This window comes from Tursiops truncatus, chromosome 10 (assembly GCF_011762595.2).
Source record: "Tursiops truncatus isolate mTurTru1 chromosome 10, mTurTru1.mat.Y, whole genome shotgun sequence".
Classification (NCBI taxonomy): domain Eukaryota; kingdom Metazoa; phylum Chordata; class Mammalia; order Artiodactyla; family Delphinidae; genus Tursiops; species Tursiops truncatus.
The window spans coordinates 61,935,333-61,954,534 of NC_047043.1; the positions used below are offsets into that span (position 1 = coordinate 61,935,333).

The window sequence follows — 19,202 nt, forward strand, 5'->3', positions numbered from 1 at the left end:
GGCTGGGATCGTGTTTGACCACGGCACACGAGAATGATTTACCAGTGGTATTTAATTAGAAATCCAGACAGGCCCTCCTTCTTGCCCCAGAAAAGGCAGTATCCATGTATCCACTGATCTCAATGATGCGGATGCAGGAGAAAGACCACCAAAGAGGTGTCAGTCATAGTCTCTCCCAGTCTTAGAGGGCTGTGTCGCTAACAAGACAGTGTCACAGAATATCTGCTCGTTTAATCCTCACAACAGCCCTCTGAGGGGGTCAAGGCAAGCATTAGCACCACTGAACAGGGAAGGAGATAAAATGTATACAAATGGAGCAAACAGCCTCAGGTCACACGGCCAATAAAGGGTCACCCAAAATACATGGTCTCCCAGTCCAGAGTCCTTTCAGCCACAAAATGGTGGGATAAAAAGAGATGGAGAGCAGGTCCCAGCACCTCTGTCCCACTGAACGGAAGATAGCCCGAGCTCATTTGTGCCGCCACCCAGCGCACACACACCATGTGCTGCTTCAGACAAGAAACATCAGAGCACAAGCAGCCCCGAGATGCCTCTCCAAGCCAGCAGCAACCTGGGGGAGTGCGAGCAGGAAGCACCTGTACACACCTGAGGCAAGAAAGAGGGCACACCTTTGTCCTGGCCTCAGAAACTCAGAGGAAAACCGGCTGAAGGGTCTGCGAAATTCCTTTGCGGCTCTACACTCTGTGCCAAGTCAGCAAAGTCACCGCCCACAGAGGGGTGTTAGGCAAGTCGAGTGCTCAGAGCATTAAAAAAAAATAAGAAGGCAAGAAGTTCTTTTTAATGGGCGGGGAGGGGTGGCGAGGAGGCGGCAGAATCGAACTTTTTTTTTTTTTTTTTTTTGGCCGCACCCCGCGGCTTGGCGGAATCTTAGCTCCCCTACCAGGGATTGAACCCGCGTTCTCGGCGATGGAAGCGCGGAGTCCCAACCCCTGGACCGCCAGGGAATTCCCAGAATCAAGCATTGCCATCCTGAGGAGCCGCTGGGGTCCCAGTCCCTCGCAGCGTCGTAAGGATCCAAGGGGATCCCGCTGCTCTTTTCAAGACTGCACAGTCCTTCACCGCGGAAAAGACGCGAGAACCCGGTTCAGAGCCGGCAATGGCTCCTCCGCATCCAGGGGAAAGCTCTCTAAAGACAACAGCAACAGCGTGCACTGGGCCAAGGTCAACGGCCTGAGCTCAGCCTAGCAGCAGACGTCGGCCGCAGCGCTGCAAAGAGCCTCGGCGTGCTGTAGGGACCGAAACGCATGGACTCACCTTCCAGTGCTGCCCCGTAAGTTCAAACACAAACTCACTGCTCCGTTTCTCTCTCTCCTTGGAAACTGCACTCTGCCTTGCGAGGGAGTTCCTTTCAATCTTGTCCAGAAGCCTCACGCTGGTGTCTATGAAGCCATTCTTGCAGTACGCAGCCTGGGGGATGCCCTTCCTTCTGCACTCGGCCACGAAGTTCCACTCCTCCTTTATCCTAAAACGGGCAGCAGAGGTCTCGGTTATCTCCTGGGGAATCCCATCACCTGCCTGGAGAAGTCAGGAGGGCCACCTGGGCGCAAGCGCAAGCGCAAGCGCAAGCGCAGTCCTTCTCATCACCTGCAGTTTCCCAGCAGGAGACAAGCCCTCCCCTCCACTTCCGCCCCCTCTCCGCCCCTCCTTTCATGTTTCCTCTGCTGTGGTGGATATGGGATGTGGGGGAAGCTTAAACCCTCAGAGTTGTGAAGTATTAGCAAATCTGACTTTAAAAGTAGAGGAGGTGAGTTAACATGGCTAAAATTTCTACCAAAATTACCTATGCCTTTGATTAATTACAATATCCCTTGATATTATGAGGTGACACCCAAATTTTTCAAAAATGCAAGGCCAGGGCTTCCCTGGTGGCGCAGTGGTTGAGAGTCCGCCTGCCGATGCAGGGGACGCTGGTTCGTGCCCCGGTCCGGGAGGATCCCACATGCCGCGGAGCGGCTGGGCCCGTGAGCCATGGCCGCTGAGCCTGCGTGTCCGGAGCCTGTGCTCCGCAGCGGGAGAGGCCACAATGGTGAGAGGCCCACGTACCGCAAAAAAAAAAAAAAAAAAAGCAAGGCCACAGGAATCTGATGATGTTTCAGGAGCATATGGATAGAAATATACAGGCAGCCCCAGTTTATAAAATTCGACTTTAGAAGGTCATCCATCAGCCACCTTGGGAAACTTCACTCCTGCATATGAACCTGTTATTCATAAACTCCAGTTCCAATCTGACACTGGAGCTGGCCCAGAACTCCTCAGCCTCCCCATCACTCCCAGCACCTTCTTGTTGCTACTTCTCTGACATATTATTCTATAGTTGTCTTATCCCCCCAGCTTGGTCATAAGCTCCATCATGATGGACTACGTCTTGCTGCCCTCCAGATGCTCACGCCGTCATTAGAACAGTGTTTTGCACCTGGGGGCCTTTCTCCATGAAGAGATTTGATATCTGCTTGGAGCCTTTAACAGGTTAACATTCTATGTGGTACAAAAACAAGGTTTGTTGTGGTTTTCCTTCAAATCTATCACACAGAGACATTGTCTCAAAATAAGGTAGCCTGCCTTGGATAGGAACTTGGTGCATTCCACACTCAGGAAGGCATCTGGGCCCTACTCAGCCCAACTCAGGGACTTGGTGACAGGCAGTATCCCAGGCTTCTGAAAGAGGGCTCTTTTAGAAACAGGCTGCTGATGCAGCCCTGGTCTCTACAGGGCCTGAAGCAATACAAATGCTGAATAAAACAAAACAAAACAAAAAACCCTGTAGTAGAGGGTCAGTCCTAGTATGGAAACTCTCAGGTGGTACCCGAAGGAAACGTGCACTAGAATCACTGTGGCTCTGTTGTCGCAGGAAAGCCCAGGAGCCAAGTGGTCAGGAGGGGCAGGAACAGAGGAAAGAGTCTGGGGCAGAAACATCTTTGAGGACTGGGCATGTGGAAAGTCCTGGCCTGGACTACCAGGCACTGTCAATTGTAAGAAGAAACATAAGGCTGATAAAAGCAAGAGACTGGTGGATATCCTTTTTCTGGAATACTGGAGACTTGGTGGATTTTATCTGATCCTATAGGGGTATGCACCTTTGTCGTTGACTAAGCTATTTTACAACTCGGCAGAGATTGGAGTTAACTTGTAGAAAATTGATAGCAATACAAATCATTCTTGTCTACAGACATTCTTGTCTCTTGGTGTTAAATACATCTATATGCTGATGACGCACAATTATATATCTCCAGCCAAGACGTCCTCAATGAATCCAGCCTCCTTGCCTCCCAGCATCTCCACCTGAATATCTAAAAGGCATCCCCCAAATTTACATGTTCCAACCCAAGCTCCTGATCTTCACCTGCAAAACTTGCTTTTTCCTCCATCTTAGAAAAAGCCTGCCAGTTGCTCTGGTCAAAAACCTCAGGGTCATCTTTGACTCTGTGCTTTCTTTCATATCTCACATCAAATCCATCAACAAATAGGGTCATTTCTACCAGAATCTGACCATTTCTCACCACCTTCACTGCTCCCATCCTGGTCCAAGTCACCAGCATCTTCATGTAGGCACCACTCTTGCCTCCCTACAGTCTAAACTCATCCAGCATTTTGAGTGAGCTTGTGACAGTGTCAGTCACACCATGTCATGCCTCTGCCCATACCTCTCACTGGTTTCTCATTTCACCCAATAAAAGCAAATGTCTCACTATGGCCTACAAGGCCCTGCGGATCTGTGCGCTCCCCTTGCCTGTCTGACCTCATCCACTACTGCACCCTCACTTTTTCTGACCCAGTCACTCTAGCCTCCTGGTTCTTCCCTGAACCACCCAGGCAAACCCCTGCCTCAGGGTATTTGCACTTGCTGTTATGTCTACCTGGAGTTCTTGATCCCAGATTTCTGCAGGGCTGGTTCCCCAGGACTATGTGCAAATGTTTCCCCCTTAATCAGACTTTTTGCTCTTCAGACACCACTTCAGGTATCAGTGGAGCTTCGTGCTTGCCATTAATCTAGGAGAACAGGAGCGCTTGAAAAAAACTATCTTGCTGACGGCATTGGCTAGCACAGCTACTACCCTACCCAGGTCCTAGTCACAGGTTGCTGAGCTGGGGAAAAGCACTGGGTAATCAGCTACCTGGGGCTTCAGGATCTACACATGAAATCTACAAATAATGTAATAAAACAGATAAATTTTAAAATACCAGCACATGGAGAAATAGGAATTTAATACCAGGAGAAAGTGCTGGAAGAGTTAGAAGTGAGCTCCTCTGGGAAATACTAGCAGGGGCTTGGGGTGATTTGCTTTTCATTATTAGCTCTTCTGTGTAATTTAAATACTTTTAATACCATATGATAAAAATAAGTTTAAATATCTACCTGTAGCTCTAGTTCTGACTGTAGCAGTCAGGGATACAGGGTAGACCCTAGATCCAAGGCACTGATTGAAATAATAAAAGAAATCCTTCCAGAATTTTCACAACCAGCAGCACAGCCGCAGCGAGTTCTTGTATTCAATGAGCACTTTTCAGATTAATGTCTCTAAATTTTCTTTCTTCATTTCTTAGACTGAACCCGAAGGTAGAGTCTAGCAAGGTAATGAAATGATACCGGTTAACCCCTACTCAACACATCTTTCCTATATCACAGATTACAAATTGATGTAACTATTTCACATATCTTGGTACAGCCAACGTAAGTGGAGGGAAAAAGGAAATTAGATGCGCTACTTAAAAATAGTTAAATACCAAATCTTTTTTGGATTTCTGTTTTAAATGTTTGATGTCTTAGTCCCTTTGAAACCTAGAGAAAGTCACAATGAGAATATAAACTATTTTTACAAATCCGTTCTCTTCCTTGAGAGTAATTAACATAAATAAAATGTCATTGTCTTTATACTTTATCGCCCATATAATTGAATAATCGTCCCCTTAAGTCAATTTTCGTAGTATTTCAAATACAAGATAAACATACAAAACAATGCCATTAGAGCTCTATTCATTAAATCAGTAAGTGTGCAAATAAAATACTCTTTCCTTAGGAAACGAGCCCACAATCTTAGTCTAGATGGCAAATAGGCTCACTGGATGAAAAATTCCTCACTTAGAGCCTAACAAAAGCATCTCTATCTCTCCATCTAAATGACTGAGTTTCATTCAAGTAGAGTGATGTTCTGTACTCATAACTTTTAAGCGTTGGTATATACCTCATGGAACAAATACAGTATTACAAAATGAAATACCATGAAGTGAGGTAACAGAACAAGCTAAACGGTTTTGCCTGGTTTAGTACATTTAAATTAACCAGATAACTGCCTTTTGTACAAAGCAGTCATCAGTACATTAACTTTCAGGACTTCCCTGGTGGTCCAGTGGTTAAGACTCCATGCTCCCAATGCAGGGGGCCCAGTTTCGATCCCTGGTCAGGGAACTAGATCCCACATGCGTGCTTCAACTAAGAGTTCACATGCCGCAACTAAGGAGCCCACCTGCCATGACTAAGACCCGGTGCAACCGAATAAATTAATTAATTAAAAAATATATATATATGTATGTATATATTAACTTTCCCACAGGAAACAAATTTTGAGAAACTAAAGGGTAACCTTCAAATAGTCCTAACAACAACAGTATAAATTATATTATGAAACTTCAAAAATACCTGCCAGAAAAAGGTAAATTCACTACATTCATGTTTGCAGGTCCTGGGAAATTAATGCTTCTTCCTGAACATCACATTCCTCCAGCCACCCCCCCAGTTCCTCCTCACCACCCATCCAGTTTGGTGGCTGTTTTTCTTATCTTGAGCTAGAAAATCCTAACAAATTCCCAAGAAGTTTTCTGTCTTAGGTTAAGATAAGGCACACCACAAGCCCTATGGCACTGAGCCTAATGCAGGACCAACCCTGTGTACATGAGACGTGTGAATGTGGACACAAAGCCATTTGGCACCACGATGGAAGACAGAGATCGAGAGTCAAACGTGACTGCAAAGTGGCTTCCAGGGCACGGTTCTCAGACGGAAGCTCCTGCAGGTGGCTGCTGTTCCCAGAACCCACAGGCGGTTACCTCAGCTACAGACGCCTCCATAAACCTCCCAGGGCTTGGGTCCCCATTCAGCAAGTTGTCCCACCCTAGAGTAACCCCAGATGCTGGGGGTGGGAGGAAGCTGGAGCAGGGCTGAGAACCACTTTGGGCTCATAGGGCACTGGGACCTTGTGTAATTCATGCTCATGTAGATCCCTAAGATCCTCTGCCATGGGTGTTGCCTGGTCTGAGGGTTCCAATTCTTAAATTTAAGATTCATGTCATAGTGGATAATCTCATATTAGTGGCAAGTGAAAAGACAGTCCAGCTATCTGTGATTACAGCATTATATAGGGGGAAAGGTTTGGCCAAATCCTCCATTTACCAGCCCTGTCAATTTGGGCAAGTTACTTAGGTCCTAACTTCGTCTTCAGACTGGGGATAATTATAACCACCTGGAACAGCTGTGATGCTTACAGTAGCAGCTTAATTATCAAGCATGATCAGAATAGGTATTTGCTTGATCGAAATAATTCATAGAAGTGAAGAACCAAGAATAAAGAGACATTCATATCCTACACATTTTGTTTTTAACCTAAAGCCTAGACATATGTCACAATTTGCCAATTTGATGTAGGGTCATGGACCGCCTTTGAGAATGGGTCTGCCAATTAGAATCCCACTCTGCCTTTCTTATATAAACCACACCCATAACACATGATCCAAGACTTCCAGTTTGGGTTTCCTCACAGGGCATAAAAATTACAGACGTGCAAAGCCACCTGAATGTACAACCTTTCTAGCCCATTGTACTTTTATCCGTCTTGTCCAGTGTCAATTCAATTGGGTGGTTCATATTGATCACACACATAGTTTTTCCGAAGCCCTCAACTTAGTTTTCATACACACAATAACTCTCTTTTACTCATACTTCATGAGTGTATGACAGTAGTCAAACCACATCATTCCAATCCAAGTAAAAATTGCATCAACACAATAAATCTTATCTAACATTCAGCTCAACGGGTGAGAGCTGAGTGCAGGACACAGAGCAGCCTCATGTTGTCACGTGGGCGGACAGCATCAGCCTGCTGAGGGCAGCTAGGTGGTCTTTCAGAATTTCCTGTAGAGGGATTTGTCGTGTCATTGCTGTCTTTTCCATGCCTAGCACAGTACCTGGAATGTATGTGGGTCCTTATAGCTATGAGTGTTACTGTTACAGGAATCGAATGTTCATTGTAGGCAACAGCGTGAAGATTCTGAAGTCCAGTGAGCAAGTGTTACGGACAGGAAGAAATCTCGGAGGAAAGGCATCCCCCTCCACAACACAAATGCAGCCTGTCTTATTCGCTAGAGAGCTACAGAGCAAGTACAGAGAACACATACTTTTCCAATGCGCTTTTCTCGAGCCTTTCTGCCTCCTGCTTCTGCCAGGCTTTGTGCTTCTTGACACGAGTTTCCCACAAGGCTCTGATGACAGAGACGTCGAATACGACCACTTTATGCCCCATTTTAAGAGCATGAAGTTACCTATTTAAAAAAAAATTATATATATATATATGTCAGCTTCATACACACACACAGAAGAAAATAGTTTTAACTTGAACTTTAAAATAAAATATGAGTGAATCAATTTCATCAATAATGATGAAATGCCTTGTTTCTTCCAGGACGGCAGTTGCTAATGTTCTTAGGGTCTGAGAGTACTCTTGTTTGTAAGTCAGAGTTCAGCACTCAACTGGGGTCCTCTCCTCTAGAATGTCACACTTGTCTCTCTACCCCTCAGCTGACACGTGGGTTCCCAAAGCCCCCTGGGCATTCCTCAAGCTTTGTGGTTCCACATTCTATCGCATTTACTGGCATCTGATCTTCTCAGTAGGTTGTAACATACTCAGAGGTAAGTTTGATTAGTTATTTAGAAGATACACACACACACACACACCAGTTATCTGAGGCCAAACACCAGCCTCCATTAAGCGCACCAAGCATTGTACCAAACCCCACCGAGCACTTTTCCTCCTGGGACTGACCACACAGCCTGGGCACTTGTCCTGTAGGTTTCTCCTGCGACATGAACCCTCACAGCTGCTGATCTCTGTTGATGTGGTTTCTCAAACACAAGGAAAGTCAGACTCAGGTACATCTTGGTCATCACCTCTTAGTGAGAACTAGCACAGTGTGTGGCACATAGTGGACCCTCCACAAATATTTGTTGAAAGACTAAGTGAGTAAATGAATGAATGAAAGTGAGTAAAAGATTTGCATCCAGGTTGCTTCACTCTCAGCCCACTCAGTGAACTTTCTCTCTTCATTTTCCGACCTCATATTTACTATTTGTTTTAAGTCATTATTTGCTCACTGCCAAAAAAAAAAATTATCAGGACATAAAAGTGCATTTCAATATTCATTCCACTAAGCTATACTTATCTCCCTTATCGAAGTAAAATAAGTTTCTATATATTGTTTTAAACTTCCCCTACCTACAGCATCAAAATCTGGCTAAAGCCATTTCCTGATCATGGAGTGTCAGTTGGCAAACAGCACGGCTGTTGAATATTCTCTGTTCCAATTCCAGACACTTCTAAATAGCAGTCAGTGGGGATACAAAACCAAATATTTAAATCTTCTGACTCAAGTTTGTGCTCTCCACAAATGGCTTGCCAATATGAGTGGCAGAACTGGCTTATGTTTATGCAGCTGAACATTTGAGGTCAATAAGTTTAGTCTGAAGAGCTGAAAACACTGACCCCAGTTGATTTCCCTCTTTTCTTTAATTTCTGACATCTGGGACTGTCTTTTGTCTCCCTTAAAACTCTTTTACCTAAAGGGAATTTTTGACAAAGATGCAAATGGTGCAAGTTTTGTGTGGACATAAGTTTTTGATTCTCTTGGGTAAATACATATGAGTAGAATTGGAGGGTCATATGTCAACTCTATGTTTAACCTTTTCAGGAACTGCCAGACTGTTTTACAAAGCAGCTGCACCATTTTACATTCTCACCTGCCGTGTATGAGGGTTCCAGTAACTCCACATCCCCACTGACACTTGCTATTATCTCTCTTCGTATTGTAGCCATCCCAGTGAGTGTGAAGGTTGTCTTTTGTTAGCATTTCCCTGATAGCTAATGATGTTGAGCATCTTTTTATGTGCTTTATGTGTTGAGCATCTTTTTATGTGTATACCTTCTTGGGAGAAATGTCTATTCAGATTCTTTGCCCATTTTTTAATTGGGCTATTTGTCTTTTTAGTGTTGAGTTGTAATAGTTCTTTATATAGTCTAGATACTGGTCCTTTGCCAGATATATGATTTGCAAAACTTTCTTCCCATCTTGTGAGCTGTCTTTTCACTTTCTTGATTCCATCCTTTTACTTTTAACCTAAATATATGGTTATAATCTATATGAGATTTTATAGACAGAATCTTGTTGATTCGCTTATTTAACTCATTTGGACAATTTCTGTCTTTTAATTGGTATGGTTAGGCAATTTACATTTAGTACAATTAAGGATATATTTACATTCAGGTCTATCATTTTATTATTCATTTTCTGTTTGAGCCCTCTTTTGTTTTCCTCTTTTATATTTTCCTGCCTTCTTTTCTGTTATCTGAACATTTTTTACTATTCCATCTTATTTTCTCTATTGTGTTTTTGACTATGCTTCTTCATCTTTTCTTTTTCACGGCTGCCCTAGGGAGTATAAGATACATGCTTAACTTATCGTGGTCTACTTAGAAACAGTATTTTAACCACTTCAAGTGAGATATAGAAAGCTTATTACCTGGGCTTCCCTGGTGGCACAGTGGTTGAGAGCCTGCCTACCAATGCAGGGGACGTGGGTTCGAGCCCTGGTCCAGGAAGATCCCACATGCCGCGGAGCAACTAAGCCCGTGCGCCACAACTACTGAGCCCGAGTGCTACAGTTACTGAAGCCCACATGCCTAGAGCCCGTGCTCCGCAACAAGAGAAGCCACCGCAGTGAGGGGCCCGCGCAACGCAAAGAAGAGTAGCTCCCACTCGCCGTAACTAGAGAAAGCCCACGAGCAGCAACGAAGACCCAACTCAGCCAAAAATAAATAAATAAAATAAATAAATTTATTAAAATAAAAAAGAAACCTTATTGCCATATAGATCCCCTTATGCTCTCACCTTTATGTTGTAGTTGTGCTGTGTATTATATCAGTCAGTGTTAGATTTCTTGGCTTCAGATCATCAAACTTATTTCAAAGAACTCATGAGGAGGAAGCTAGCCTGTCATATCTACCCTGATATTTACCGTATCTGTTGTTCTTCCTTCATTCCTATTGTTCCAAGTTCCCCTCTGGTATCATTTGCTTTCTGTCTAAAAAACTTCCCTTAACAATTCTTTTAAAGAAGGTCTGCTGGCAAATTCTCCATTTTCCTTCTGAAGGAGGGCAGGAGGCCCACAGAGCAAATGGGCCACACAAGGCTCTGTTTTCTGTGTCAAGAGAGCTGCAGAAAGTTATTGCTAGCCAAGGCTGCCAGGTTGCAAAGGGACCATATTCTGTGCCCATGACTGGGGCAGGCTCCAGCAGATGTCCCACAATGCTGATCCTCCCCTGGGAAACGCAGGAAACCTCTTCCTACTACACTGTCACTCCAGCGTCCTTTACTGAGAAAGGTTAACAATGGTGTTCACTTCAAAGGACGAACACTTAAAGGAATTCCATTATATATCACAGAATACACACACTGAAGAGTGCATTCAGGTTGAGAGGCAATAAGTTGATAACTAACACAGTAAGTGATCAATTTGGTTGGGTTCAGACCTCACATTCCAACCTGCCCTCTGAGGTTGTGATTCCCACGTCAGATCAGTCTTCTGACTTTGCAGTGCTCTTCAGCTGTTCTGTGGGCGCCACCCAGTGGCCATCTGGGACAGGGGTTCTAACAGACTGCCAACGCTGCTTAGGGTCAGATCCAGGCAGGTGCAGCTTGGGAAAGAGCCCAGGAGCTCATAAGCAACCTTTTGGGGTTGTTCTCCAGAGCTTCTCCCTCTCGGTGATCTCTCTGGTCCTTCTAGATTCCTGGGGCTTGCTTTTCAGGAAAAAAGCAATGAGAGTTTCCTCCACCCTCTGGGGACCACAGCTCCTCTGCTCAGAAAGGAAGGATCCCTTATCCCAAAGGATGGGTGACGGAGGTCCTCCATTACCAACCTTCTCCCCGTCGCCCCTCACTGCTGCTACTACTACACAATCCCACGGGGGCCTAAGGCATTAGAGGGTGGAGCAAAGAAAAAGAAAAAAGACAGGGATTTACCCCCACGCTCTGAGCATTAGGAGCCTGCTTCTCACTCCTGGAACAAAATTAGGTGCTTTGTGCTCAATTCTGGGTTTCAGGCTGCCTTGAGTCCAGGCTGGGGAATACTGGAGGGGAAAAATGGGAAACAGACCACAGGTTCTGTTCTACTTTGAATTAGGGTGTCCTTCCCTTCTTCTCTTGCAACTGCTTACTTTTCAGGGTCTTCACATTGCTGTTCTGTGTAATAAGTCCAGGTTTTATAGCTACATTTAGTGGGAGAGACAAGGTGAAGTGTGCCTACTCCATCTTACCCCAAACCATAAATCTCTGCATTTATTTTTTCTTTTACCACTTTCCTTACTCTGTTACCTTCAGCTCAGGAGCACCTAAGCTGCAAAGGTCTTAAGGTCTAAATTTTTTTTTTTTTTTTTTTTTTTTTGGGCTGTGTTGGGTCTTCGTTTCTGTGTGAGGGCTTTCTCCAGTTGCGGAGAGCGAGGGGCCACTCTTCATCGCCATGCGCAGGCCTCTTACTGTCGTGGCCTCTCTTGTTGCAGACCACAGGCTCCAGACGCGCAGGCTCGGTAGTTGTGGCTCACGGGCCTAGTTGCTCCGTGGCATGTGGGATCTTCCCAGACCAGGGATCGAACCCGTGTCCCCTGCATTGGCAGGCGGATTCTCAACCACTGCGCCACCAGGGAAGCCCCAGGTCTAAATTTTTTTAAAGAGAAAGAATTAAGCAGCCTAGCTCCTTTGAGGAAATCTCTGCACATAATCCAAGTCTACCCATAAAAGCAAACCAAAAAGCCAAAGTAAAATGAACTGCTTTTGAGCAGTGTGGACAGTGAGTCATCCAAGGGTACCTGAAGCTGGAAGACCCACCTGCTGTCCAGGGTGTGTGTGTTCTAGATCAGCCAGTCATGGCTCTGATTCTTTTGTGGAGTTTCCTTTATTTTCTCAGGCCAATAAATCCTTGAAGAGTAACCAGATCTGTACATTACTATGTACGATAATTTCTATGCATTAATTTAGAGAAATATAATTCAAGTCCCTATATTAGAGAAATGGTCTATTCTTGATGCCTTTGTGTTCTATTTTTAAACATTTGTAAACCAACATTAGTCTCAGTATTTTGGTGGGAAAGAGTCTATCCTGTCTGTCATCTAACCACGTTCACTATTTTCTCTGTGTTTTTGCCAAGCAGAGAAAGAGGTACTATCCTTCAACCAAGGGGGTTTTGAAAGTGCTAGGATTTAAATCAGGGTTTTGCCTATCAGATGTTCTATTTACAAATGTGTGTAATGAAAACTAGAGACTCTAAGAATGGTAAGTGATGACCATGTACGCTGGGGATCTACATTGTGACCTCCAGAGATCCTGCGAAGGTAAGAAATACCAACTCCTAAATCCCGGGTCCAGCCCAGCTGCTGGCATCCTGTGCAGGACAGGGCTGAGTCCAGGCCTCCCTAGACAACTGGACGGGATGGACCTTAACCCAGGAGGTAGTAACCCCATGGGCGGGTGCTGAGATTGGGAGAGTGGTTTTATGACAAGAGCCCGTAAGTCATTCCATCCAGGGAAAAAAGCCCCTTTGGGGAGCAGAGAGGAGGCAGATTCAGGGACAGATGCAGATGCCAGTCACTTAGCAGCTTGGGGGAAGGAGATTCCCCTGGCAAATTCACAAAGCTAATCTCTTCTTCAGAGCATGAACTCCATTCAACCCAGTCTTTCAGGCAAGTACATAAGATGTAATTTTCTAAGCATTAACTTGCTGCAGAGCTATAGAAATATCACCATGGTATGCTATACCAAAGCAGAAGAGAGAAAAATTACCCTCTCCAGGATCCAGTCTGGAAGCCCTCAACACAAGTAAAACAATAACCTCTCAGAGAAAACGTTTACAACCAAGGAGACTCTTCTGAGGCAGCATAAGAACGCAGAGCTTTAGCCTGGGCCTGCACTGAACTTGACAGCAAATATGCATGGTTCCAGGACTCTCATTCCAGTTCTTTGCTAGAGATCTGGCTTCCCATGGTGAGTGCAGAATCACAAGAACAAGCCTCCCTAGATTTGGCTGTACTGCCCATAGCCACAGAGCATCTTCTAGAGAAGAAAACACTTGGGGCTATGAGAAAGGAGGGAACCGCGGTGTCCCTCACTGCAACAGAAAGGACACTGGCACAGAGTGTGGTCAGGTTCATTCCCCTCCAGTGCCGAGTGTTTCAGATTCTGAATGAAATGTCAACAGAGACTCTCAAAGGTTGGATTCACAGAGGAAAAAAAAATTTTTTTCCTGCAAAAAGTGTTTGCTTTATTGCAAGGGTCAGCAAACTTTTTTAGTAAAGGGCAAGATAGTAAATATTTTATGTAAGTACAATACTTACATAACAAAAGAGAAAACTCTTGGCCTCTCTGCTTGCCTGGGGTGGGCCTGCCTGAGCACTGACCCTGCGTCCATGCTTCTGCCCAGTTGCCGCCTACCGGAGACATTCTCAGGACAAGAGCGACTGGCCCAAGACGGAAAGGCCTGGCAGGCCATGAGCACGGAGCAGGCAAGGGGGGACCTGCTACAGTCAGCTTCGCTCTCTGCCCCAGTGACACCCAGGTGCCCGTGTGTCCTCTCCTCCCACTCACCTCAAGTTGGGCAGCTGGTAAGTCTCCAGCTCTTGCACAGAGATTCGACTGCTTGGTGCCTGACAGTTGCCAACAGTAGAGTCTCCAATGTGTGAATGGCAACCAGTGCGGGCCTTGGGCAGCAGTGAGATACAGCTGGCCAGGTAGACAGGTGCTGAGAGTCTGGGGGAATGGGGACGGAGGGGGTTACTCCAGTTTGGTCTCCATGGCTCACGGTGCTAGCCTGCTCTGGCAGTGCCAGGCCTGAGAGCGATCATTTGCTAATCCCAGCTTTCGTGAACAATAAATGGCCGCAGCTTTCATTCCCCCAAGGTGCTAAGTGAGTGGCAACTGCATCTGTCCCTGAATCTGCCTCTCCTCTGCTCCCGAAAATGCCTTTTTTTTCCTGGAAAAAAAGCTTTGGTGGATGTGATGGCTTTAAATTATATGCACAAATTCTTTGACATTCTTCCCTCTAAAAAGGTAGAGCTTAATTCCTCTCTCCTTGAGCTTGGGCTGGACTTAGTGCCTCACTTCTAAGGAATATAATGTGGTGAAAGTGATGGTGTGCGACTTCTGAGACTCAGTCCCATAAGGTATTGCTCTCTCTCTCGGATTACTCACTCTGGGGAAAGCCAGGCACCACGTCCTGAGGATGCTCAAGCAGCTCTATGGAGAAGCTTCCTGTGGAGAGAAACTGCGGCCTCCTGCCAACAGCCGTGTGGGTGGACGCTGTCTTAACAGCAGATCCTAAAGCCCCAGTCAAGCCTTCAGATGACTGTAGCCCTGGCCAAAATCTAGACCTCATGAAAGACCTGAGCCAGAAACCAGGTTTCTGACCCTTAGAAGCTGTGGGATAACAAGAGTTTATCATTTGAAGATGTTAAGTGCTGGGGTAATTTTTATGCAGCAATAAATAACTAATAAAGTGAACAGTAAAATAAGAGGCACTTATAAAAATCAGTCTTAATTTACAGTGACATCTGGTGTCTATATCCAGCTGCTTCCTTGACATACCCACTTGGACATCTCACACATATCTCAAAAGAAACATGATTCCCTCCAAACTTACTCATTTAGAATCTATCCCTCCCTGTCTGCCTTAATTCCCCATCTCGACAATGACTCCATGTTTATCTGGAGGTCACTCCTTTATTCTTTCTGTTTCCTCACCCTGACCACCCAATATATGGCATGCACACATACACACACACACACACACACACTCATTCACACATCTAATTTATTCTGTAGGGGCATGTGTTTCTCACCACCAATTTCTGCCACATCTGGCCTCAGTTGTGCAAAAGCCTCTCAGCTGGTCTCCTGACTTCCCACTCACCCACATCCAATCCATTTGCTACACGACGGTGAGCATCACCATCACCAAAGAGAACTGGATCATGCTGCCACCTGGCCCAAGTCCTCCAGAGACTTCCCTTTGGAATGAGAGGGAGATCCCAGCCCCTCACAGGGCCCAGTAAGACCCTGGCACGACCTGCCCTCAGACAGCCCCTCCCACTCACCCCACTGCTCTCCTCCTCCGAGCCCGTCCACCACCTGCTTCTTCCCACCTCAGACCCTGCAAACGCTGCTCCCTCTGCCTAGACGTTCCCCCCATTCACACGACTCTCCCCACCCTGACACCCCTGAATTCAACTTCTGCGTTCCCTCCTCAGCGTGGCCTCCCCTGTCTTTTCATCTAAGGCAGAGCCTCCTGCTACTCTCTCTCTCAGACTGTTGCTTACTTACTTCACAGCACATAATACAAGTTGAATCATTTGACCATTTGTCTAATTATACTTTATCTGTCCATGGACGGAACCACGGTTTCCTGACGGGAGCAACCACCTGAGGGGCCCCAGACTTGGGCTCAGAGCCTGGCCCCTCAAGTCAGCCACCGACACTAGGTCACTCGGCAACAGACGCCAGGCTCCCACTTCTGAGCCTCAACCCAGAAATCCTGGGTATGGAGCCAGTTTACTTGGTAGGTATTTCTGTTCTTTGATTCCCAGGAACCCTAAAGAACTGACATCTGGGGACACTCATTAAATGCAGAAAGATGAATGTCCTTGCCTCTGAGCTCTCAATCTGGAGGGACGAACAGATGTTTAAAGGGATACATTTCAATGCAGCATGTGGATTCGACAACAGAGACTGAAGGAGCTGCTGTGCAAGCCAGAAGAGGAGAGATGCCCTCCCGTGCGTGATGGGGGTGGGAGCAGGGGGTCAGGGAGAGTCCTGCCGGGACTGTGAGGAAGGCGAAAGGACCACTCTTCTGGGTTTGATCGAATAGTTTTCCATGCTCCCTCCCCAAGCCAGGTATATCAGAATCACTTACAGAACCAGCTGCTATTCCGAGCCAGAGGACATGACTGGAAAAACACATCCTTTGGCAGCAGAACACTAGTCTCCACTTAGAATCATATGCCAGGGTTCCAGGTGGGAGGGGGGACTTTCTGGTCACCTAGTCCTCTCACTTCTTGTCAAATGACAGGCTGGGCTGGAAGAGGGCGGGGGTGGGGTACAGGGCTTATATCTCAGAGAATTTGAGGTGTGAAGGCCCTGGGAGAGTCTGGGAGGAGACTCAACAAAGTCCACGATACAGGTGCCAAGCCATCCTTGGTTCTCCCTCTGCGAGGCTGGGAGGGGGACAGCAGCAGAGGGGGTGAGGGGAGAAGGGCATGGAGCTGGTGCCGGGGGGTCACCTGGACCAGCCATGGGGAGAGAGGCCTGGCTCCCCTCCTCCCCACCTGCCCCTTAGAGCCCCCCAGATCCGTCTTCCCTTTGGACTGACCAGCTCCAGGCCTTCCACAGCATTTTCCAGGTGTATCGGCCAGGTGCAGAAGACACCTATCACCAGCCTTGCTGGATCCAGGGGAATGACTGTAACCAATGGGAACTTCTGGTGACACCAAGGTACAGTGGAGGCAATAATATGACAGACCAGGGGCTTTAATGGCCCACAAATTCCTTTCTATCCTCACATAAGGCCACTGCCTGGACCCCAGAGTTGGAACAGAGTGAGATTTCTGATAGAAACAGTGGGGGAAATAGAGGGTAAATATTCAAGTGAGGTCAGTCACAGTAGTCACAATATTTCTGCCAAATTCTAAATTAAATTACATTTTATGTCACCTGATCAGTGTTCCCCTGGGGACACACATTATTTTACGGTAATTTGTTAAACTAGAAAATCTGGCCAAGGGAGGCAGAGGCTCCAGACAGGATTAAGAGGACAGTCTCAGGGTCAGGACAGTCTCAGGGCTGGAGTCCTGCCTCCCCCGCCTACTGCTGCATGTCCCTGAGACGGCTACCTAACCTCTCTGAACCTCGGTGTTCTCATCTGGACACGGTGCGACAGCAGCACTGAGCTCATAGGATTAGTGGAAGGATCACACGTGATAATTTGTGTCACGTGCTTAAGACAGTACCTGGCACCTAGTAAACCTCAAAAAATGTCAGTTATTTAAAGAAAAAAAAGAAATTAAGACAGACATTGTTCCCAGTTATATATAAGATAAGAACAAAAGGTACATGAGCATCTGGGGATTTTTCTCTATCAGGTATGGTTACAGAGGTTCTATGGGAGAACACCCAGCTCCTAAGTTATGGGAGAGGATTTGGTCCATCAGAAGAGCCGCCACGCAGTGGTTAAGAATCCACCTGCCAATGCAGGGGACACGGATTCGAGCCCTGGTCCGGGAAGATCCCGCCTGCGGCAGAGCAACTAAGCCCGTGCGTCACAATTACTAAGCCTGCGCTCTAGAGCCCACGAACCACAACTACTGAAGCCCGCATGTCTAGAGCCTGTGCTCTGCAACAAAGAGAAGCCACCGCAATGAGGAGCCCGTGCACAGCAAAAAAGAGTAGCACCTGCTCGTGGCAACTAGAGAAAGCCCGTGCGCAGCAACGAAGACCCAACGTAGCCCCCCCCCAAAAATATATATATATATGTATGTATGTATGTATAAAAGAAGAGCCACCAGCACAGTCAAACTGCTTACAAAACCAGACAATTCTCTTCTGGGTTCTAATCACTCTCCCACCCTCACCCCCACGCCTCTCCTGGAGGACAGACTTCCCCGGCCAGATGTCAATCATCCCTTTCAGGGCACTGAAGAAGCACAAACAGAGTTGATTTATCACCCCTGGACAGCACTGTGGACCAGAAAGTTTTGAGCTCAGCCTTGGGAACAAGGGTGATGCTGAGAGTAACCCACTAACAAGAGCCAGAGTGTGGAGACCCGGCCACAGCAGCAACCCGGCTACCTAGACCTGCCCACTCACAGGCTCTCCTTCCGCACTCAATTCCAGGCCCTGCATAATCCTCAATCCGTGTTCGTTTGGGAGGTTCACCCCCGTCAAGCCTCAGCACCGCAGGGACAGACATAAACAAGGAAGCACTGTCCCCCGCCCCCTCCACAGGTGCCCCATGCCCCTTCCCTCGCCTTCCCCACAATCCCCCAGTTTCAGGAGCAGCCGCGCACTCACCCCCCACGCCCACCTACCCGTGAATGGGCTGCAGCCCTGAGCCCCTGCCGCTGCCTGCCGAGTGGAATCCGAGCCTGTTTACTCCGCAGCAGCGACACACTGGGGCCAGAAGCGCTCCAACTGCCCCAGCTTCCCGGCTTGTGCGCTAATGGGCTATGTTTGTAGGCTGATAATATGATCTGTAGGACATGTGCTGATAAACTATCTATCTATTCTATGTGACTCAGCCCAGCGTGAGACAAAACAGACTTGGGCGGGGAGGGCTTGTCACAGCGTAAACGATGTGCCGGCCAATCTGAGCCATATAACCCGGGATTATCTGCACCTCCCTGCAGGTGGCGGGGGGCCTTTCAACATTGGACATCCTGAAGTGTGCTAAAAAAAAAACAGGTCAGAGAAGGCAAAGGGTGACATATTCTTAGCCCGCTAAGCTGGAAACCAAACTGAAAGCAGGATGAGAAAGCCATACGACCAAGGAAATGTTTTTTTTTTTTCAGTATTTGAAGCAGATGTCCAAGGTCTTGATTTCATCCTTACATTTTTTTCTTAATTTTATTTAATTTAAGAAATTAATTTCCTAAAACATATGTGAGTTTAGGTTCTCTTTAGAGATTTTACTATTTCGGCGAATATGTTTTCCTGATATCCAACAGTGGGACAACATGACAGTTGACAAGCAGCAATCGTGCCTACACAACCCCTTGGTGCCCCTTCACGGCCACAGTTCCTCATACACCTTCACCCTAAAACAGAAAAATGCCTTTTGTCTAATATATACATAATAACTCTAATTACAAAATAGTTTGATTTCTGAA

General features: G+C 46.6%; 1 protein-coding gene across 1 annotated transcript in view; it reads right to left on the reverse strand.

The window, feature by feature from the left end:
• LRRC2 (leucine rich repeat containing 2) overlaps positions 1–18,894 on the reverse strand; it is a 35,490-nt gene extending 16,596 nt beyond the window's left edge. Inside the window, 3 exon segments of the mRNA XM_073787882.1 lie at positions 1,276–1,483; positions 7,408–7,551; positions 18,405–18,894. Coding sequence (XP_073643983.1) covers positions 1,276–1,483; positions 7,408–7,532 — 333 coding nt within the window. The 5' untranslated portion in view covers positions 7,533–7,551; positions 18,405–18,894.
• Between the last annotated feature and the right edge of the window lie 308 nt (positions 18,895–19,202).